This window comes from Neovison vison, chromosome 3, assembly GCF_020171115.1.
Source record: "Neovison vison isolate M4711 chromosome 3, ASM_NN_V1, whole genome shotgun sequence".
Taxonomy (NCBI): domain Eukaryota; kingdom Metazoa; phylum Chordata; class Mammalia; order Carnivora; family Mustelidae; genus Neogale; species Neogale vison.
Genome location: NC_058093.1, coordinates 65107033 through 65130219, shown reverse-complemented (window position 1 = coordinate 65130219; position 23187 = coordinate 65107033). Strand labels below are relative to the sequence as shown.

Below are 23187 nucleotides of genomic sequence, written 5' to 3'. Positions count from 1 at the left end.
TTCATGATATACTGTGAACATCTTCTTATCTAATTAATAAAGTGAAATTTGCAAAGTGCTTAAAAGTGACAGGGACTATTTTAAGTGTTTTATTCCATTTCATAGGAATCATGTGAGGTGTGCGGCTATTAGAGCAAATGAAGATATTTATGTCTGTTTTAAACTTACATGAGTGGTTTTGTGCTCAGCTCATACTATTTTTTAAAATTTAGAACTATTTTTTTAAAGATTTTATTTGTTTATTTGACAGACAGAGATCACAAGTAGACAGAGAGGCAGGCAGAGAGAGAGAGAGGGAAGCAGGCTCCCTGCTGAGCAGAGAGTCCGATGCGGGACTCGATCCCAGGACCCTGAGATCATGACCTGGGCCGAAGGCAGCGGCTTAACCCACTGAGCCACCCAGGCGCCCCTAGAACTATTTTTTTAATGATTAATCTATTTAGCCTGCTATGTTTACCTAGACATTTGTTTCCCTGTGGGTTTTCTTATTTTTTCCTCCATCTCTCGGTTCCCACACAGAGCAGTGCAGGGAACATCCTTATACATGCTGTCGTAGGCCTATGTTGAAGGATGAAAATGTATATCCAGGAATGGGATGTAAGGAATATGGGAATATTCCCATATATATATGGGAATATTATAAGTCATATAATATATAAGTCATACATATATATATATGTATGACTAAGTACTGACAGAAGCAGATTCTTTTCCTGAATAGTTATGTTATAGTTTTATACAACTTCACTATATACTTCTGGTGGTTTCAAAAATATGTGTATAAATGCCTAGAAAAAGGACCAGAAGGATATATACCAAACCAGCAACACTAGGAACATATACAAGGGGATCGGGGGGAGATGAGCCTTACCATGTGATATGTTTGATATATTTTTTTAAGATTTATTTAGTTATTAATTTTTAGTAATCTTTACACCCGGTGTGGGGCTTGAACTCACAACCCTGAGATGAAAAGTTGCACGCGCTACGGACTGAGCCAGCCAGGCACCCCAGTGATTTGATACAAGGAGACTATCTTCATGTGTGACTTGTCATTGATAATTGCTTGTTTAAAAATATGGTCTGAAAACATGACCTTTAGCTAAAGTTTACTATTTTATGCTGTGAACACTTTTGGAATTGTCAGGGTGTGGGTTAAGATTAGTCATGGCATGTGAAATGAGTTCTTTTGCAACTTGGTGCTTTTTGAAGCATGCTCTAAGCAGTTTTCCTGGTAAGATCTGCAAACCTTCTTCATTTAATGCAGGTCCCCCACGCCTCAGGTGGCTCAGGGAGGGTCTGTGATCTTCCCAGGGGCGCAGGGTCAGGAGAGCTGGCCAGGTTTCATGTAGAGGACTGGTTCTGGAGCTGTAGGCCAGCGTAGAAGTCTTCTTTCTGAAGCGCTTATTGACTGGACATCAAGGTTGGGAGGAAGGTGGGAGCTGTTTTCCTGCAGGTGAGGTAGGGAGGGAACATTCTCAGGAATGGTAAGTTTCAGTAACTTCCTTGTATAAACACTTAACTGAATGAATGCATGAGTTTGCTGTGTTTACTGAGCACAAGGTATTAAGATCATCTTTGCCTTACAAGCTACTTCTTTCTGTAAAAGGAAGGTGTGTGGTCTGTAAGCCTCAAGCTTCCTTCTTTTCACCTCTTCTGATGTGAGAGCAGCAAAGGTTCTGGATGACTGAAGAGATAATTCTTAACTTTTCAAAGGTGCCATTCTCGTTCCTCTTGGATATTAGTTCCAACTGAGATGCCTCATTCTTTTCACGAGCCCAAATGAGTAAGTATCAAGAGGTCACTTTTTAGGTAATTGCGACAGAAGGGGGCTGTTATCTGCGAGGGACCCTCCCAGCTCAGGCCCTGTCACCTCCACCCACACCCTGAAAATGGGGTACAGTTTGGTTTACAGCAGAATCAGCGAGTCTGTGTCTGAATTTTACTTTCAGGACCAGTAAGAAGAATCTTTACGCTCATGCCCTGCAATGAAAGAGGTGTTTGCTCACAGGTATGGTGAAAGGTTTCCTAATACAGATTTACTCTGATGAGCTACTTAGAGGCAGAATACAGGGTGTTGATGAGGCTTTATGAAGTAGGCATATGTTTACTACTCAAAATTGAAAAAAAAAAAAAAAGAGTTCATTGGAAAGCAAATGAAGGCCTCCGGTCATAACATTAAGACAGGAATTTTCCTACCAGCAAATATTACCTGCAGCTCAGTGGTTTAGAGGTGAAAGGCACAAAAGCATGGTTGAGAAGGCAGAGCTTCTGGGTTCTCTCTTGTTCCCAGGGTTGGTGAACTCTGGAAACGCTAGAACAGAAATGACCATTATAAACAGGTGCACATGTATGGAAAGTACTTGGTGGATGTGTGCTAACCCCTGAATAATTAATACTACTTCCTCTTGACTCATGTATTTGAAATGAAGGATGGTTGGTCTCGTTGCAATATATACTTCTGCTGAGCAGGGATGTGGAACAATCCTGCCATATTCAGTTAATACTCTTAAAATGAAATAGGTGTGATGGGAGAGAGAACAGTCTTGCTTTGCCTTTTGGGTAGGTTCTTTTTTAATTGTCTTGGCTGGTGGTTACTGGTACTTTTTGTCCTAGCTTACTGATCGTGTAAGATCTTTAAGTTCAGTTGAAAGGAACTGAAGTTTCAGTTTCCGTGGTGGGATTGGATAGCCACGGGGAAGGTGGGCTAATTAGTCACCTTTCCTTTTTAAACGATACAATGCCGACTCATGACTGAAATTTTGTTGAGTGTGTTTTTGCCTTATTTCAGAGAAAGGCAAATGGAATAATAATCAAATAGTGTTATCATTTTGTGTAGATTGCCCTTCGGATAAAAAGAAAACCTTTCTTGCTTTTCTCACAGAAAATAAAAAGGAGATTAAAGATTTTTGAGTGTAGATTTTAGATTCGTTGTTCAAAGTGTGAGAGTTTGCTTAACTAGTAGATAGATCAACAGGATTGTGTGTGTGTCTTGCTGTGTTCCTGCGTAGCCTGTATGATCTGGGAGCTGGTAATGAAATATACAATATCTCTAAGCTACAAATTTGTATGAAACCACACATATATTTTCCTTTCACAGTTGTTCTCTTAGCCTGCCTGTGTGGGCCCTTTTCAAGAAGGGGTGGGAAAAAATGGTGGGAAGTGACCTTTGAAGTGAACTTTTGATATTTGCATTACAATTCTGTGGGTTTAAGCTTTTAATTTTTACAATTGTGGGTGGTATTTGTGAAGAGTATCAGCTTCTAGTAGGTTCTGGGTAGTGGCAGTCTAATCCTTGCAAAAATATCAGCATATTTACATGCATCTTTTATCCGCTCTGCTCTCTTTAGAGTCACTGCCCTTGCAGCCTGGGTGGGAATTGAGATTGTTTTCACTTATGTTAGTACGGTATAGTAAGAGAAAAGTTATGTATTTAAGTAGACCCTGAGCTTCATGATTGAGCCTTATTTTTTTTCCCAAAATAAATGTTTTCCTGGTGATCTCTGTAGAATTCCCTTCATTCTTTTTACAAAGTCTAACTTGTTAAAATTCATTTGGTTTTGCTTAAGATTTTCATCACCGTCAATAAAAATGTATCAAACTGCTTCTGTACAATTTCTTCACTCAGGCCTGGGGATGCAGAGGAGTGGAGCAGGACCTAAGATTTCTGGAGGTTAACCAAAATCGAAGGTAGGTAGGCTTCTCCAGATGTAGGTGGAACAAGGCAGAGAATTTGACCTAAGGGGGATTTTGGTTCCCCTTCGAGGTCCAGTGAGCTTGTTTTCTCAGGTGAGGCTGGGCTGTGGTGTAAACATACAGTAACATACAAGTCCGAATCACGGGAGCTTAACACAGCCGTGCACCTGGGAGAGTCAGCTCTCCTGCAGCAGCTCTGGGCTTGTGGGAGGTCATGGTCTGATTGCTGCAGGAGGGGACGAGCTGTCAGAGCTTTCCTCCGCCTCGGCACTGCTCCCATGTCACCGGCCCAGCCAGCTACAACCCCTGCCTGTTGCAAGGCAATGTGGTGCTTCTGTGTGAGGAAGGAGATGGTGATGTGCCTGTTGCACGGTGTGATCGTAGACTGGGATCTCGGAGAAGAGATGGGGGCCAGAGATGAAGGTTTGAGAGGTCCTTGTAGTAAAGGAAAGAGTGGAGCAAGTTTCTCAGGGAAAGTACACACTTAAAGAGGCTTCAGTTTTCCATGACGGCTTTTCCGCATGTAGCTTTCTTCACAATCCAGGCAGCTTGCTGCCCCTGGGAAAGTATACAGATAGCTGTTGCCCCTAGCTGTTGCTCCTGTCAGGAAAGTCGGAAAGGTTCTGTTGGTGCTGCTATTAATTTTCACGCTATGTTGACATTGTCTGCTTCCGAAAGTGTGCCGGCACTTGGTCGACGGATCATTTCAGGATGATGCGATCTCGTAGGTTAGCATGTCCTTACATCTCCATGACAACAGGTTGTCTTAGCCAGAGCTGAGGTGGGGAGGTGTAAAAATTGCTTATTATTACTATTTTTTTTATCTGCATAGGATTAGGAAATGCTTTATATATACTCATACATAGTAAACATTAGGAGGACCCTCGCTTTTTTGTGATCTTTTTTCCCAAAAGTGTTCATTACTTGGCGTTGACATTAGAATGTGTGACCATACTTTTGCTCCTCCACCCAGGACACCCACCAAGAAGGGACCTGCCTGTTTTGGGGAATGTTTATGCCCCCGTTCATCTCTGATCTTGCCTTTCCCACCCCTACTTTTCCTTCTCAATAGTTCTTTCTCTGTACTTCTCCCTTCCTGGATTTTGGGAGTAGGTAGACCTGGATTTGGAGCTTCTTTCCTGGACCAGTGGTTTGACATCATGCAAATCACTTTCCGAGACTCAGTGATCTTATCTGTAACTTGGGGCTAAAGTGCTGCCTCATGAGATTCTCAGTGTTCAGTAACGTGTGCAAAATACTGCTGTACCCACTACATTTTAATTGCTCAATAAATGTTAAGCTATACTTAGTATTTTTATCATTTCCTACCTTTGAAGGCACATCTTAAATAATTCTATCATGAAAAGTTTGTCTTCATTATTTTGCCAGGCCGTGGATACAATTTACAGTTCCTAGGAAACCCAATTTATGTCCAGTAAACCCATCATAAGTTGAAAATACTGTAAGTTGAAAATGCATTTAATACACCCAACCTACCAAACATAGCTTTAGCCTAGCCTACCTTAAATGTGCTCAGAATACTCACAATAGCCTACAGTTGGGCAGAATCAAAACCAAGCCTATTTATAACAAAGGGTTAAACATCTCCTGTAATTGATTGAATATTGAACTGAAAGTGAAGTGCATGGGTGTCCGTATGTGGGTTGTTTCTCCTCGTGATCGCACGGCTGGCCAGGGCCTGTGACCGCCACTGCCCAGCATCACGAGAGACTGTCCTACTGTGTACCAGCAGCCCAAGAAGAGATCCAAATTCAAAGTACAGATTCTCCTGAATACATATTGCGTTTGCAGCATTGTAAAGTTGAAAAAACAGTTAAGTGGAACCATCGGAAGTTGGGGACTGTTGACACTCTGTTGAGCTGCCAAAGCACTTGTGATCTCTGCTGGTGCTTGTATTGTTTTTTGGATTCATGTACTCGTGTGCTGAGACTTACCATCCCACAGGGCAGTAGGTGTCCTCCACTCATTGCTGCCTCGGCTGCCTTGCCTTCTTTGTGTGGTGCAAGTAATAAAGGCTTAATTAAGGGTTAAATTAAGTCAAAAGGCGATGGAAGGGGAAGGGCTCTATATGTTTATAAAATATTCCACCTATTTGGATGAATTCTCCTATATTGGAAGATGTAAATACTCTAGAAATAGCACTCAGTTCCTTCCCCAGTTAGAATATATAGTTCATTTTCACTGTTCATGTCACTGAAACTTTAATGCAACAAAAACAAAGGAAAATTAAGAATAATTTTCCTTTGTTTTTAAAGAAATAAAGAAATAATGAAAGCAATGCAAATGGATTAAAGATAATCAGTCACAGTTCCTGAGTTCTCAGAGGACAGCTTAATCCAACTTGGGTCATTTATAGAGCTGAGTAGGAGGCTCTTACTTCCCTGTTCCAGCTGCTTGCAAGACTGACAACTTTCTGACTGGTTTTGCACAGGGAAAGTTGCGCCTGGTAAGGTAAAAGAGGGGAGTTAAATGAACCTCTCTGGAAGCTGGAATCTGATGATGTGAGTGGATTTACCTTGATTTGTGCCGCGCTCATAGTATGGATCCTGAGTCATGTTAATGAGGTTGGTTTTCATCCCCTTGGAAGGGCATCATGAGGGTTTTGGAGACCTGTGTGAGTTCTCTCCTCCCTCCTTACCTATCTGGGATTGATCACTGTCTCTGAAATTGGATCCTCAGATACATCCTTGAGAAAACTCCCGTTTTTTGACTCCTTTCTTCTCTTCTAGAAGTAAGCGGAATGTGGGGGCATCTGTTTCATAGAACTGTAACCCTGTAAAATGTTAAAGAATGCAGAGAGACTTTTTCATGCTGACACAAGTGCTTTCCACGTAGAGTTCGGGGTCATGTGGTTTGTTCAAAGTCGGCCACAGAAGCAAGAGGCTCAATCTCATCTCTGCTACAACACTTACACATCAGGTGTATCTTTATGCTTGCACTGAGAAGTAGGTGTTGTGCTGTATGCCCTGGACAAAGAAACATGGGTAGATGTGCCAGCTGTTGACTTTTCTGGAGCCTGAAGGAGGCCCTCACGAGGACACTGCTGTCAGGGAGGAGGCTTTGCATCAGTGGTAAACCAGATGGATGTTACGGGCCAGGTAGAATCTACATGAATTGAGAGCTTTGACTTGAAAATCTGCTTATAAAGTACTAACACACATTTCCTATGGTCTTGACTTAGTTAGTTGTCTAAAACTGAGTTGCTTTTTCAAGAATCTGCTAAAGGTGTTGAACCTGTATATATGAAAATCCCACTGTAACAAAATTTCTTATCCATATAATTCTCAAGAGTAAGTAATTTAAATTTGGCTTTAGAGATTTTGTGTTTTTTTTTTAAGTTTAATATTATCGAGTCATTTTTTAAATTGTGACAACACACGCTCCTTAAAGAAAAATTAGAAAATGTAGGAAAAGCACAAAGAAGAAAACAAATTGTCACCCATAATTCCATCTCCAAAAGAAAAACAGTATTTTGGTGTTTACTGCGTGTTCACAAAACCAGTATTATATTGTACATGGTGTTTCATGACCTGTTATTTCTATTAAATATATTATTAATATCCCCCTTGCCATTACATATTATTCCAAGATAAATACTGCAGGGGTATTGAAAACTTGCTTTTGAGGCTTCCCTGGCTGGTGCAGCTGGTTGGGCGTCTGACTCTTGGTTTCAGTTCAGTTCGTGATCTCAGGATCATGGGATTGAGCTGTAGGTGGGGCCGTCTCCAAGCTCGGCACAGGAGTCTGCTTAAGACTCTATTCCTCTGTGACCCCCCCACCCCCGCCGCAAGTGCGTGCGCGCGCGCGCGCGTGTGTGTGTGTGTGCGCGCGCGCTTTCTCTCTCTCAGAAATAAATCTTTAAATCTTTAAAAAAAATGTAGCCAGGTTAGAAAAGTTTACAGGGAATACCCATATATCCATCACCTATCATCTGCCAATAATGTTTTACATAGTTGCTTTATTAGGTGTCCATCTGTCCACCTCCTCTGACCACCCATCAGTCCATTAGTGCTCTTTTCCGCGCATTTCAAAGGAAACTTCCGTGCCAAATAGTACTTAATTATGTTTGGTGGACACCTTTATTCAAAGACTTGGTATTCCTTGAGCACACACAAAGGAAAGCCCAGACAACTTGCCAAGAGAATTTTGTTGGGCCTAGTGAGAAAGGACATCCAGGGATTTAAAATTTGCCTTGGAGCAAAGTATGCATCATTAGCATCCGAAGTGGCAGATAAAGAACCAGGAAGAAGGAGCTCTCCTTCTTTTATGCCTAATTCAGATTTCAGTATCTGGCAGTGAAAATCTTTAGAAGGGCCAACTCTCTTGTGCGTTGATCTGTGCGCTATGATGCTTGGAAACTGGTGGATAGCTGAGTGACTCGCCGGTGGGCAAAGCACCGCAAGTGTGGTTTCTGCCAGCTCCTGGGGGGATGGTGTCTGACTCCCAGCTGCCCTCCGGACCCAGGGTCCTGCTCTCCCTGCCTCTTCCACCTCAGGTGCCTGGGCAAGAGATTGGAGCCCTCGTTTCTGCTCTGGATGGATTTCCTGCCAGCCTACCTGGCCTTGCTCTCCCAGTGACAGGTTCTTTCTTTTGTTCCAGTGATGGTGGTGAAACGCTGAGGGGCCAGTGCGGGACAAGCTTGGAAGGCCCAGAAAACACCTCTTGTTTGTACCTCTTCAGTGCCCGCTTTTAAAACTGCCTTAAACTGTATGCCCCAAGGTGCGCAGCCAGGTGTGGTGACCTTGCTTTGTGTCCAGTCCCTGTCACAGCACCTTGTGCATTTAAGCAGGGCTTGCCTATCGTTAGGTGTCCCGGAATTCTTCTAGATGTTCTCCTGGGCAAGCACGCAGTGCCTTTGACAAGCATTTCAAGAACACACATTGGTTCTCCAAATCGTATAACCTTTCCTTTGTTTTCAAGTGGGTGCAGGCCCTGAAGAGAGAGAAGGCTTTGTTTCTCCCCATTCTTTCTTTTCCCATGTTTCACATTCCAGAGTGTTCAGTCTCAGCGTCACGTCAACACCATTTAACATGATAAGAAGCCTCCAGTTTGACATTGGTGACAGCTCTGACATGTCCTTTCTCATAAACTCAGCCTCGGCTAGAACGCCTTCCTAGGAACTCAGGTCTGTGAAGCCGTGGTTTCACGTAACTGGGTCCCCGAAGACAAAGTGATTCCTCTTCCCTTCTTTTGTCTCCCTTTCTTCCTTTTCGTTGTTTTCTTGAGGGCAACCAGCCATCTGTTTTCTGGGTAATGCAGGTAATCCGGGTTCCTCGATTTTTCCCTCAGGGAGTTTCAGTTCTCGGTGACTGGTCTGGCCACGACCTTGATACTTGGAAAGGATGTCTGGTTTCTTCCCCACCTCACTTCTCTCTGTTTTGTCTTTTAGGCAGAACCCCTCCCCCCCATCCCCCAACTCTTAGAGCTGTGGTTCTCTGGTGAGGGAGGTTTTGACCTTCTCTTCCCGTACCCTCTGGGACATCGGTCAATGTGTAAAGTTTGAGAAACCCTGCCCTAGATATATCTAGATATCTAGATATCTATATCTATATCTGTATAGATATAGAAACCCTGCCCTAGATATATATATATATATACACAAATATATATATACACAAATATATATATACAATATATACATATACAATATATACCAAAAATATATATATATATTTGTAAATCTTTCCATCCATGGTATTTTATAACTTCCATGCCCTTATTATACTGTTCCCACCAGAAAGTTCATCTGCTCATCTAACCTGAGTCCCCTTATGCCTCCGTTAGTTGCTCTGAAAGTGGAGATGAAAGTGTGGGCTCACTCATTATCTCCTACATATGATCGTCTTCCCTTAGCCTAATCTCAGTTAACTGTTAAAATGGTCTTATAGCCCTGTTTCTCTCTTTTTAATCTCTCCAGATAGTTTCCAAAATTTTTATGTATTCTGTCTGTTACATTGTAGTAACCCAGTCCAGAGAGAGCATGCTGGCAATTTGGACACTGCTGCATATGATGGAGCATGTCTTCGGGGTGGAATTTTGGGGTGGGGGGAGGACATCATGACTAACTGTGTAAATGACCAGTGGGAGAACAAGAGAACAGTCACTTTCTCTGCATATCAGAGGGAGTCGTGTGGAAGAAGACTTTTCCACATCAGAAAAGATCATATATATATACACACATATATACACATATACATATGTATATGTATATATATACACACACATATATATACACACACACGCACAGGTATGCACACATGTGATGGAATACTACTTAGTTATGAAAAAAACTTGCTATTTGCAATGAAATGGATGGAATTAGAGGGTATTATGCTAAGTGAAATAAGTCCATCAGAGAAAGACAATTATATGATCTCATTGATATGTGGAAAGAGGATCATAGGGGAAGAGAAGAAAAAGAAAACCAAGATGAAACGAGAGGGAGACAAACCATAAGAAACTCTTTTTTAAAAAATTTTATTTTAATAAAATGATAATTATTTTTTTTTAAAGATTTTATTTATTTACTTGACAGAGATCACAAGTAGGCAGAGAGGCAGACAGAGAGAGAGAAGTGGGGAAGCTCCCTGCTGAGCAGAGAGCCCAATATGGGGCTCCATCCCAGGACCTGAGCCGAAGGTAGAGGCTTTAACCCACTGAGCCACCCAGGTGCCCCAGAAACTCTTAATCATAGGAAGCAAACTGAGGGTTGCTGGAGGGTAGGGACTGGGGAATGGGGTAACTGGATGATGGGCATTAAGGAGGACACTGGATGTAATGAGCAGTGGGTTTTACATAAGACCAATGAATTGCTGACCTCTACCTCTGACACCAATAATACATTATATGTTAAGTAATTGAATATGAATTTAAGAACATTAAATATTAGAGGTGCCTGGGTGGCTCAGTCGATTATAAACGTCTGCCTTTGGCTCAGGTCATGATCCCAAGGTCCCTGGATTGAGTCCTGCATTTGGCTCCCTGTTCACTGGGGAGCCTGCTTTTCCTTCTCCCTCTGCTACTCCCCCTGCTTGTGCTCTCTCTCTCTGACAAATAAAATCTTTAAAAAAAAAAAAGGAAAATTAAAAAAAAAAAGAGTCCCCCAAACCAAAAATACTTGCAGAAATCCTGGCTGTGTGGCTACTGGGCCAGCATGAAGGAGGGGCCTCATTCTCCTCAGGATGCCTCCTCTCCAGTTGTTTTCTGTTTATTTGGGGCCATTGACAGAGAATAATCCGAGCTATTTGAAGCAGGACAAAACTGTTCTTTGTTCTTGCTTTAATGGCAACTAGAGATATCTTTTTATTGGATGGTCTCCTTAAACATTATTTTGATTCAGAGTCCTAAGTCTTTTGGGAATCAATTGAGGAACCCAGACTGGGAAAATCTCCTTGTTCGTTGACTGATGGAATTGTGATTTGGGGTAGGAAAGGAGCCATTTGGGGGAGGTGGTGTTTATTCTCAATGGGGGTTTTTAGGAGGCTTTGGGGGAAAAAAAGTGAAATGTGGATGGGATTTCTCTCAGTTTCAGATTGCATTCCTTTAGGAATGGGGTAAAAACGACTAGATTTCATCCACTTGGAAATTATTTGTGTCTGGTTTCTCTCTTTTTCCATTAAATTGGGCCTGGTGATCTAGAATATTGACTGTACTAGTATTTTAAAGAGTTTCTTTTTCCAGCTCTTTCAAAGGCTGGAGGGTGGGAGGCTGGCTCGCCGGATGGACCTGTGATGACCAGAGCTTGCTAACTCCTGAAGTGAAAGTCTGTCATTTTTTGACATAAGGACAAAATAAACATCCCAGCTTTGCCCAGAAATACCTTTCAGTGCTTCTCCTGTGCTGCAGTTCTGGGTCTGCGTGTGTCCTCGAGAAATCTTTTTCTGTGGGGTATGTTTTACCCACACTTTTCGTGAGGCACAGAGTCTCACTGCTAGCTTAAGCTTTGGCCTCTGTGGTGTGGGCAAATAAAAAAATGTTATTTATTTATTTATTTATTTATTTATTTGACAGAGAGATCACAAGCAGGCAGAGAGTCAGGCAGAGAGAGAGGGAAAAGCAGGCTCCCCGATGAGCAGAGAGCCCGATGCGGGGCTCGATCCCAGGACCCTGAGACCATGACCTGAGCCAAAGGCAGAGGCTCAATCCGCTGAGCCACCCAGGCGCCCCCAAATCCAAAAAATTTTAAAAAGAAAATCTTGGAAGGAATCTCCGTCATTTATTTAACAAATGAAAGCATGAGATAGAAATTAAAAGTCAACTGGGGAGGGTCGGTGGAAAATGCAAACCATGTGAGACTTGCCTTTAAAAAGTTTTAACTCCTGGGGGCGCCTGGGTGGCTCAGTGGGTTAAGCCGCTGCCTTCGGCTCAGGTCATGATCTCAGGGTCCTGGGATCGAGTCCCGCATCGGGCTCTCTGCTCAGCAGGGAGCCTGCTTCCCCTCTCTCTCTCTGCCTGCCTCTCCATCTACTTGTGATTTCTCTCTGTCAAATAAATAAATAAAATCTTTAAAAAAAAATAAATAAAAAGTTTTAACTCCTGGTTGGTATTATGCGTCCCTGCCCACCTGCCCCGCCAACTCCTTAAAGTCCTGTCAGAGGAATTTATTGAGTTGGAGACTGTGACTGTGAATCTTACATCAATAGTATATAGACCAAAAAGTCAGGTTGTTCTGAGCTGGTACCCGTCCCACGTAGAAGATGTTTGTTACACATCTTGGTCTCCCTGGGCTACAGGAGGTGATTGTTCTCTCTGATAACGTTGGGTCCCTGAGCCCATGGTAGGTAGACATTTCTGTGGATTTCATCATCATAAAATCAAGTAGAGAAAATACGGTTATTTATAAACTGGTACAAAAATACAAGGTGAATGTTTACCAAGGGTAGTAGAAGATGACTTATTTGCGAGAGAGAGAGAGAGAGAGAGCGAGAGTGAGCACGAAATGGGGGAGCATCAGAGGGAGAAGCAGACGCTCTGCTGAGAGGGGAACCCAATGTGGACTCTCTCCAGGGACTCTGGGATCATGACTTGAGGCCAAGGTAGACATGTAACTGACTGAGCCACCCAGGAGCTCCAAGAATGGGTTTTTATAAATTCTAATTTTAACTTGTGGTGTCCTTTAAGTACATTTGTTTCAGAGTTGAGGATATAATGGTTGTTGGGGATGCTTTTGTCCTGTAGATTTCAAGTGTGCTGAGCTCGAGTTAGTGGCATAGCATTTAATATTTCCATGGATTGCTTTTTTTTTTCTCTCTCTCTCTCTCTCTTTAACCAGTCGTAGTCTTTCCCACTTCTTAAATATTTTGACATAGAGTTTTTGAGACATGAGTTTAAAAAACCCAGGAAAATGTTAAAGATTGAGAATGAAACTAAGGTGAGTGGAAAACAGAACCTTATTTCATTGGGCCTGTTTGGTCATTTTGCTTCTTGCTGGAGAATATGAGGAAATGTAACACAGGTCAGATGCTATCGTGAAACATAATATGACATCCGGACACTCTCGTCGCCCAAACATTTCTAAGACCCTGCTGACAGCTTAGTTATTTCAAGTAATTGGATATGGCTAAATACCAGTTGTCCAAAGAATTTGGATGTCCTTTTGGAGTTTTTGTTCAATGTAAGTCCTGGCAGAAGATGTGAGAGTCTGCTTTGAAATAATGTTCAGGGGCGCCTGGGTGGCTCAGTGGGTTAAGCTGCTGCCTTCGGCTTGGGTCATGGTCTCGGGGTCCTGGGATTGAGCCCCTCATTTTGCTATTTGCTTGACGGGGAACCTGCTTCTCTCGCTCTCTCTGCCTGCCTGCCTCTCTGCCTGCTTGTGATTTCTCTCTGTCAAAAAAATAAATAAAATCTTAAAAAAAAAAAAGGAAAGAATGTTCAAATATAGGGTATCATGGAATTCCTTAAAAATGGTGCCTTTTCACCAGTCATCTCGCACTTTGCGAAACTGAACAGCTTCCTTCGTTTTCCAGGATGGAGTTCAGTGGTTGCGTGATAGGATCTTACCTGTAGATAGCCATGTCTTGTTCTCCTGCAGACGTTCTCCTGAAATGGCTAGACGCACAAGTTAAGGACAGTGAGTCAACTACATGGGAAAGGTGACATTCTGGTGTCCCGGGTATTTGCGAATCTTCACAGAGAGGCTGCTGCTGGCTTCCATTTAAAGCCAAGCATGAACGGTAGCCGTGTCAGCCTTATGTCTGCTGCCTGGCATAACCCTTGAGGTGTCAGGGTCTCAAGAGATGCACAAAACACTTTTGGAAGCTAAAGTCCCTGACACTCCCCCAGCCCCTCTGCTACTTTTAGCATCGCCTAAAATCCAGTGCGGTGACGAAGAATCTGGAGGACAGCTGGGAAAGTGGCCTTGGAATAGCATATTCCGACACCTTTTAGCCATGCTCGAGGGCTTAGAAAGCCTTAAAGAAAAGGCACCTTTAGAATACAGGCTGGTATTCCATCTTTCTCTGACATTTATTCGTGTTCTGTATTTATCCAGTCTTACATTGCCCATACATGTTTAAATACAGGGAGCTATTTCAGCGTGGAACTATACTTCAGGCATCCAGAGTTGTCTCTTGCCATGTCTCGTCTGTGGACCCTTACCCGATGAAGGCTGAGACTTTGTCCAAATCACCATGCAGAGAAGGTGATGATCCTCTAAGTCTGTACTGTGTTCTCTCACTAAAAAAAAAAAAAATGTGTGCACACTCTTCAGGGCAGGTGCAGCCGATTTCCTGTTGTGCTTTGTGAGTTATTCTAGTGTCCTAGGTAAATAATCCCAAGTGAAATGGATGTATTTCTTTTTACTCACTTGGTTTGGCAAATCACTGACAGATAAACGATTTTATAAGCAATTTAATGAGCTACCAAATACAGCGACTTTTTTTTAAAAAGACTTTTTTAAAAAGATTTTTTAAAGATTTATTTATTTATTTATTTGACACACAGAGAGGCAGGCAGAGAGAGAGGAGGAAGCAGGCTCCCCGCCGAGCAGAGAGCCCCACGCAGGGCTCAATCTCAGGACCCTGAGATCATGGCTGAGCCGAAGGCAGAGACTCAATCCACTGAGCCCCCCCCAGGCGCCCCTACAGTGACTTTTTAATACAAGTCTTGAAGCTTCTGCATTTGGCATTGTTTCAGCTTTTATTTTGCACCAAAGGTGGGTTATCCCTTTGGAATTACTATACAAAACTCCGAGAAAGGATTCAAGTGTCTAATCCTAGGGTTAAGGCTAGAGTTTATGGTTCAATAACATGTTGGGGGGTTGCGTTGCAACTAATGTAATTATAAACATGTTTTAGAAACGTGAAAAATATTTATACTCTAACTCACAATGTAAACAGCACTACCGGGAGCCATAATTACTGTGACTATATTTTGTGAGTGTGCATGTGTGGGTATGAATAAGGATTAGAATGTAATATGCAAGCCTGAAAATAGCTGTGCTTGGGTAATGGGATTTTAAAAAATTTATTCAAAATACTCTTTGTTGTTGCTGCTTGGCATGATTTAATTTTAAGGATGGGAGGAAACAAACTTTCGTTGGACTGGTTAATTATTTCTTCTGAGCCTCCACAAGAAAAAGAGTGGGATGGACAAAAAGGAATGCCTCCCAATACCGAATATTAAATATCTTTATGTTTGGTTTTCAAACCTGTTCTTCATAGGAGGCAGTACAGACAGATATTCGTTTGAAGGAAATGACCGAACACTTCTTTCTTCCCTGAGAATATCTGTTGAATGTTGGGAGCACGGCCTCTGCTCTCCTCCATAAGGGGAGGGGGCAAGCAGCCTGGTTTCGAAGCCTCCGATCCCCCCATCCTCAGCCTTCCTGTTCTTGACTTGGAAGGTTGGTTGAACAAATGCGTGGTGGCTCACGCTGTTTGAGTTGTCATCGGGAGCAAGCGGTGCGTGTTCTGATGGAGGGACAGCTCTGGTGGCAGAGTTTTGGAATGGACAAAGGTGAAGAGAGAATCAAGATTGTTTGTTGTAAAATGCAGTGATGGTTATAGTGGAGGCGATCATACATTTAGTTTTATTACCTAAATCTACCCCCCACCCCAGTTAATATCCAGTCAATCAGTAAATCCTGTGGCTGTACCTCCGAATAGATCCCTTATCCAGCCTCTTGTCTCCCTCCCTCTTCAGTCTTTAGCCATCATGAATTTGTGCCTGTCCCTCTCAGGCAACTTCCTAACCAATCACGCTGCATCTGCTCTTGCTTCACGTTGTAACCTGGTGTCCACAGAGCAGCTGGAGTGAGCAGTATAAAATGTGAGTCAGTGGCTCTCATCAAAACTTTCCAAAGCACTTATTTTGGTTGACAGGGCTCTTTCTGGGTGTTCATTCCTCTGCCTGCCTGTCTGACCATCTCTTTTCACCCCTACCCTCTCTATCAACAAGCTCCAGCCACACTATCCTTGTCTCTGTCCCTCAAGCTCTCCAAACTCATTTCTGCCTCGGGCCCTTTGCACGTGCAGCCTCTCTTCTTGGAATATTCCACCCACAGATCTTTGTGGCTCCTTTAATTCAGTCCAGATGTTACCACCTTGGAGAGACCACCCTGGCCATCATAGCTTAAGATATCTTCCCACAAATTGATATAATATCTGTTTTGTTATAGCACTTATCACAAAATCAAATTCTTTTTTTTTTTTAAAGATTTTCTTTATTTATTTGACAGAGAGAAATCACAAGTAGATGGAGAGGCAGGCAGAGAGAGAGAGAGGGAAGCAGGCTCCCTGTTGAGCAGAGAGCCCGATGCGGGACTCGATCCCAGGACCTTGAGATCATGACCTGAGCCGAAGGCAGCGGTTTAACCCACTGAGCCACATAGGCGCCCCACAAAATCAAGTTCTTACTCATGATTTTTAAAGAAATCTATATCTATCATTCCAATTAAGTTGTAAACTCTTGGAGGTCATGCCCCTTTTCCTCTCTGCCTCCTTCCCAGTACCTTAAATAGTGCCTGACATGTTCTTAGAAGCTCAGTAAAGTCTTTGAATAAATTAAAAAAACACATAGTCTTTGTCATATGATTGTACGAACTGTAAATTGACGTTTGTTTTCAACTTTGAGATGCTATTATTCTGTGTGTGTTGAAGGCATCATTACAGTTATTGTACGTAGTAGATGATGGGCTTTTGGTTGTTCCTTCCCACTCCCCATTTCCATCACTGGTGATGGGGTTGTTATACCCATCTATCCATCTTGGTCTCCCGACTAGGACTGAATTAGCTGAAGTAACAAAGCGGAACTAATTGACACATGAGAAGATTGAATCTGAAACCAGACCTTTTCAGGATTTTGGTCTATACATAGCTACTGGGCCAACGGCTTGGAGCCTAGACCCAAGGGTCTGGCCAACAGAAACTTGACAGCAGACATAAAACTGAATACTTCCATCGTTTGATGAGTAAATGAAACAGAAAGAGGCAAAGGAGTTTCTCTCTGAAAAGATCGGTTTAACCAGTACTTCCAATCAAATCAGCCTCGCTATCAAAACAGGAGGAGATGAGTGAGTGACTTTACATCGTATTTGCCCCTCCTTGCAGCCATCTGTAGAATACACGTTTGCTGCCACTTAGAGATGGGGGTCACAGACCTGGGGACCTAGGCCTCACGCTACAAGAAAGAAGTTTCAGTTAACACGATTACTATCTGTAATAATTCTTCTTGAAATGCCACACGAGGTCCTCTGTGTAGGTTGAATTTAGACATCATATTCCTGTTATAAAGTTTAATTGTTTAATGTGTGTTGAATAAAAGCATTTACGGTGATCTGACTATTCACTTTGGTTTACTGTGGACCCTTCGTTACCCATAATAGTTGAGGAATCCTGTTTTCTGGATTCATGGAATAAATTTCCAGGTAACCAGAGCCCAAGTTAATTTAAGCCACAGTTACTGAAAGTAATTTTCAAGTTAAACTACTCTCTGTCTTCTCTGTCTTCTGAGGCAGGGAGGTAGGGCCGGCCTCATCTTCCCTTTGCAGCCAGTTTCTGAAAGCGTACCGAAAAATCAAGTAATAAACATTAAGGGGAAGGGTATTGAATCTTCATTTTTGAAGAGTTAAATACATACAAAATTACCAAGTGTGGTTCCCCGTAGAGGGATTTGCTCCCTCTGGACTCCTGCAGGCTGGGGAACCCCTTTCCCAAGCTGGTCATGCGTCTTCTCCCAGACTCCGCAGGCATCTGCTTCCCCACAGCTCATGCCGCCCTCCCCCGTCAGCCCTTGGGGTTGTGGAGGGCTGTGGAGGGCTGGGTCAGTAGGTTTCCGAGCCTTTAATCCTTTGTTAGGAGGTGGGCACCTGGAAGCTTTGTGGGTGATTTGGGTCAGCTACCTCCCCTGTGCTCTAGCGATTCCGAGTGTGGTCCACGGACCAGCTGCTTCGGATCACCTGGGAGTGGGAGCCCCTGCCCCAGACCTGCTGAGTCAACATCTGCATATTCCTGGGATATCCAGGTGACCCCTTGCACTGTCCACACATTTTCCGATTCCTACATAGTCCTCTAACATTTTGGCCCCGGGTGTCAAGACCACGGGAGGGAGCATTCTCCTGAGGTCCTGCCAGGCTCCCCCTATGTCACCCTGTGAGATCTCGCAGGTGCTTCAGAGCCGGGACCTGGGGGGTGGGGCAGGTGGAGGCGGGGATTGACAGCCTGCTGCTGCTTCCCTCAGGGCCCGAGTGGTGCGAAGTGCCCTTTGTGGGGTGCTTCTTCGCCTTCTTTCTCACTCCACTGCGCTCTGGACCCCACTCAGCTTGCCAACGCAGTGCTTCCCACCACACCGGACCTTTGTGTTCCTGAAATTCGCACTCCCGTGTCCCTCTTCTTTTCTGCTAGCATTTCAGACTGTGGCATCATCCTGCTTCTGGATGAAGAGTGTGTAGAGAGCGGGGCAGGAAGACCTCTACCCTTTAGGGTTGTCCCTTACCTCCTGGTGTGTGGTGTTACTTGGGGGAGAACCTTCAGGTTCCCGGGGAGACCAGATAAGCAGGAGTGAGATGATGAGTAAAGTCGATCGGATGGAGAGGTAGGGAGGGGTGGGTGGCATTAACACGAGTGGACTTTTTTCCAATGTTCTTGAGCTAGGAGAATTGTTGTAGTTACTCGCTGCTTCATGGATGGTGTGGTAGCCAAGGGTAATGACCAGAGAAGTGGATCTTGAATAATGAATCATTTCCTTGCCCGATTTTCTGTACACCCAATCATTGTCCTAAAAAGGTTAGTTGTCAATGCTGGCTACCAGCAATAGTGTTGGAAGAGGTGGTCTTAACTTCACAGGAAACTGAGAAGTGGGGTTCTGTGGGAGCAGAGGTGATCCTAGGGGAGGGGATTAAAAAGCTTTTCTTTTCTTTCTTTCTTTCTTTTTTTTTTTAAAGAAACTTATAGTGGACCCAGATACAGGTGTCTGGGATAATCACACTATTGATAATAGTACAGTCAAAACAGAGTTGACCACTTATGTGCCAGACATGTTTGTTTAAGCTGATATATTTGTGTGTATTATCTCATGTAATATTTCTAGCCATCCCATGGGGTGGCTACGATTGTCATTCCCTTTTTTATAATTAAGGAAACTGAGGCATACATGTACGAAGCAACTTGCCCAAGGTCACATTGCTGGTAGGGCTGTCTGGCCCTAGACCCCTACTCAAACTACTGCCTGACCAAAAGGAAGTAGAGTGAGGCTGGTCTGGGGTTGTGGGGACAGAATGAACATTTGGGGGATGTTAGATATTAAAAGGGGCCATTTTAGGAGTTGTGTTTGAAAACAGAGTGAAGGAGAATGAAGAGAACAAGGTCGGCCCTTGCTAGGTGGAGCTTGGAATTGGTCCCAGCCTCTGGCTGAAGCTGATGGATATCCTATTCCTTTGGCTCCTTATGAAGTGGTTGTCTCTGGGCACCAGACAGATCTTTCTAGACTGGCTTGTGTATGGGGCTGTTACTCGGCAAACCACGTTCCTCCTCTGCCTCCTGTTTCCCTGTTAAGCTCCGCTACTAGGGGCTGCTAGAGCGCTTCTGGGAGCCTGGAGGAGGCAGAAGGGACGTGATTCATTCCACTTGCTTGTTGTGCTTGTCCGCCTCATTCCAGAAGGGTCCTTCACTCTGCTAGCAGCCACTGGTTCCTGTCTCCATCTCCTTGCTATGTCCTGGAACCAGCCTCCTGGCACCCCTCAGAGAATCCATCACCGGGCTATCCTCACAAGTTTGAGTCCCAGTCCCATGTGGACTCTCATAGGGGGTCCCGAGGTGCCAGCACCTGCTCCTCAAGAGGTCTGCTCCCAGCTCTGTGGGTCTCTCCTCTCAACTGGCAGATTCCCATAACCCCAATCCTCCCTTCGATTCCCCGTCCTCCGTCCCGGGGGCGGGAGCTGCATCCCCCAGTTTCGCTCCATTGCTCATTGTTTTCAGCTGACTCTTGCTGAACCTCTTCTTTAGATTGCGTGATGTCTGTTGTAGTACCTAGTGTTGTTTCTATTTTCCTAACTGGTCCCTAACTGATAAATTTTCCTGTGTCCTGGCAGGGGAAGGGAGAGGCAAGCTGAGACCCAGAAACCGTGGTTTTCAAACTTGAGAGTATTAGGGCATCACTAGAGAGGCTTATTAAAAATACACATACCAGTGGGGCGCCTGGGTGGCTCGGTGGGTTGAGCTTCCAACTGTTGATTTTTTTTTTTTTTTAAAGATTTTATCTATTATTTGAGACATAGAGTGTGGGCGGAGAGAGGTCGGTGGGAGAAGCAGACTCCCTGTCAAGCAGGGAGCCCAGTGTGGGACTCCCAAGATCGTGACCTGAGCCGAAGGCAGTCACTTAACCAACTGAGCCACCCAGGCGCCCCCGATTCTTGATTTTGGCTCAGGTCACGATCCTCAGGGTTCTGAGACTGAGCCCCAAGTTGGGCTCCATGCATGGAGCCTGCTTAAGATTCTTTCTGTCTGCCCCTCCCCTCCGCTCATGCTTGAGCTCTCTCTTAAAAAAAAAAAAAAAAAAAAAAAATTAAAAAGAACCTATCAGGCCACTAGTTTTACTAATCCCGATTCAGTAGGTTGAATATGGGCTCAAGAATCTGCTTTTGAAACAGACGTTGTAGGTGTTTCTGATATTCTTATTCTGTCTCAGAGGCTTTTGAGAAAATCCATCCCAATCCAGGGCTTTCTCATGGGGCTGTTTCTTAAGTCTGGGGTTGTTGTTCTGAGGCTTAGAAACAAACTTTACTTATTTTCCTTTTTATAGGATGGGTGTTTTGGCCATGCTAATCTTTGTTCCAAGGCCACCGAGGTTGTGCATTGCCCACGGAGGCTGAACACCAGCCCTCGTTCAGCCCAGTGAGCTATGATGCACTTAACTGGGAGAAAGGTGCTTCCTTCCCCCGTCGTCGTGCTTCAACCAATGTGTCTCCACAAGAACCAGGCCTTGCACGTCCAGGTTCATGTCCAGTCAGAGGGAGACCTTTCTCTTAGTCACACAAAGGCAACATACATGTAGCTGAGACGGGATAAATGGGACTGACCTTGGAGTAGAGACTGGTTCTTCTTTTTGTATTTGTAGCCTTTCCCATTTCCAGGTGTCTCAAGGTTGGAGCCGCGAGGAAGGAGAGACGCCATGTTAGAACACCCCGTTGCAACTAGGATACTTGTGTCTTTTGGCCTTCACCAGTGGGTGTATCTGTTTATCTGTATGAATAGCAATGGACATTCCTCTGTGGAATGTTGGCTTCTGTTCGGTTGATTTAATCAGTAGAACAAGTGGGCTTTGCAGGGAGGGGTTGAACTGCCCCCTTGGAGCAGGACAGGAAGTTTTTCAGTCCTGTCAGATCATGGGGCTTGGAGTGTGCAAGGGGCAAGGACTTGAATTCGACCTTTAAATGAACTTAAAAATCAAATTTGCCCTGCAGGAATGTGTCCCTCCTGCCGTCCAGGGCCTGATGTGATGGCTCCTAGGATGGATTGGGAGGGCTGCTGCTGGCTCCTGTCACCTCTTCACATTGTTAGCTGTTTGATGTCACTGCTTTATACTCAAGGGCAGTCATCAAAGGCCCTACTATATTACCTCGGCTCATTTCGCGTGGGCGGTGGCCAGAGGATTTAATTTATGAAAACCGAGTTTCCCTACCAATTCTGGAGGAACACTGCTCTTCAGTATGAGCTTTCCTATGACATTGACTCTAAAATTAAAACAGATGTTCTGCAGATCAGAAATGCCTTCAGGCAGGTAGCCTCCCTAGGCCTGTTCTTGACGTTAATTGCTACATCCCCAGCTACCGGCTTAAAACACATACAGCAGGTCAGGGATAACATTGCTCTTCCTCCTTGCCTCTGGACTGCAGAGTCAGCAAGGGCCCTAGCACTCCCCGTGCAGAACACAGCTTCATCTCCCTTGTGTCTAGGTGTCTTCCCCAGGGACGGGTTGATGTGGGTTTTATTCACTTAGCAAACCCTTACCTAGGGCTTCCTGCGTTCTAGGCTGGGGCATTGGCCGAAGGGCTTATTCTAGAAGTAGTAAGTCTGGGGAAGACCACTCGGGATCCCGTTAAGTGCTGGGTTGAGGCTGTACTGGGTCCTTGGGAGCAGAGAGGAAATGACTATCCGCCCATGGTTGCTAGAGGACACAGCATCTCAGGTGATTCCTGGCCAAGCCCTGGGGCTAGCTGGTCAAACATCCCCACCCCAGCAAAATTGGATGTTCTTTTTTTTTTTTAGCAAATAAATGCACATTCTTGGACAGAGAGGTTTCCTCCAAGTTTCGTGTTGGTTTAATTTCAGCATCAGGATTAGACTCCTAGAATACAGTTTCAGGTTTGAGGGATCTAAGCCCTATTCATCATCTCGTGTATATCATTAAGAAAACAAAAAATGTCTGCGAGTAAATCCCAATATTAACCACATTGAATTTGATGGCAGTTAGAGTCAGTTATTTAATAATTCCTTATCATGTACTTACCACTCTTTAACCAGGTGCCTAGAATTTACTTGTACCCCCGCCATATTCATTATTGATTTTAATTATATCAGTAACGCCAATCCACGTAACTTCTGAATTTAATAAGTGTCATGTAGGGTTTTTTTTTTTTTTAATGCGTTTGTTTGTTTTAATTGTTTAATTGCTTTCGATGTGGCTTGAGGTCCAAGGTGAATTTGCTGACATTCATTTCAGTTTGGTTCCACATCCCAGTTTCCCTCTATCTCTCTTAGGATCAGATCCCCAGGCTACTTTTTGTTTTTCTGTGGCATTATCAGATGGTTCTTGCCAAGTTACATACAAGCGCTGCTCTCCTTTGGGGAGGTCTGTGACCTCTAAAGGTTTCAACAAGCCAGGCTCTCCCAGGTAAGGGAGTTGGCAGGTCAGTGGTGAAATGTGGGCATATTTGCTCACCGGCCTCACCTTTATTTTACTTTGCGTGAGCTCTAACTCTGCTCCAGCAATCCCAGAAGGTAGGTCCACGGACTGGTTCTTTTGACAGTAGCGGAA

At 44.0% G+C, this 23187-nt stretch overlaps 1 protein-coding gene across 4 annotated transcripts in view; it reads left to right on the top strand.

Annotated features, from left to right (window-relative positions):
* Positions 1 to 23187, top strand: part of STK39 (serine/threonine kinase 39) — a 302762-nt gene that overhangs the window by 31930 nt on the left and 247645 nt on the right. The window contains exon 1 of one of the 4 annotated variants that reach the window (XM_044242266.1): positions 1768 to 1786. The exons of 1 other annotated variant lie outside the window; for it this stretch is intronic. In XM_044242266.1, the coding sequence (XP_044098201.1) occupies positions 1783 to 1786 (4 nt within the window). In that variant the 5' untranslated portion in view covers positions 1768 to 1782. Of the gene's footprint in view, positions 1 to 1767; positions 1787 to 23023; positions 23151 to 23187 lie in introns of those variants that run through there. 2 more of the 4 variants (XM_044242264.1, XM_044242265.1) reach the window with 2 other exon arrangements.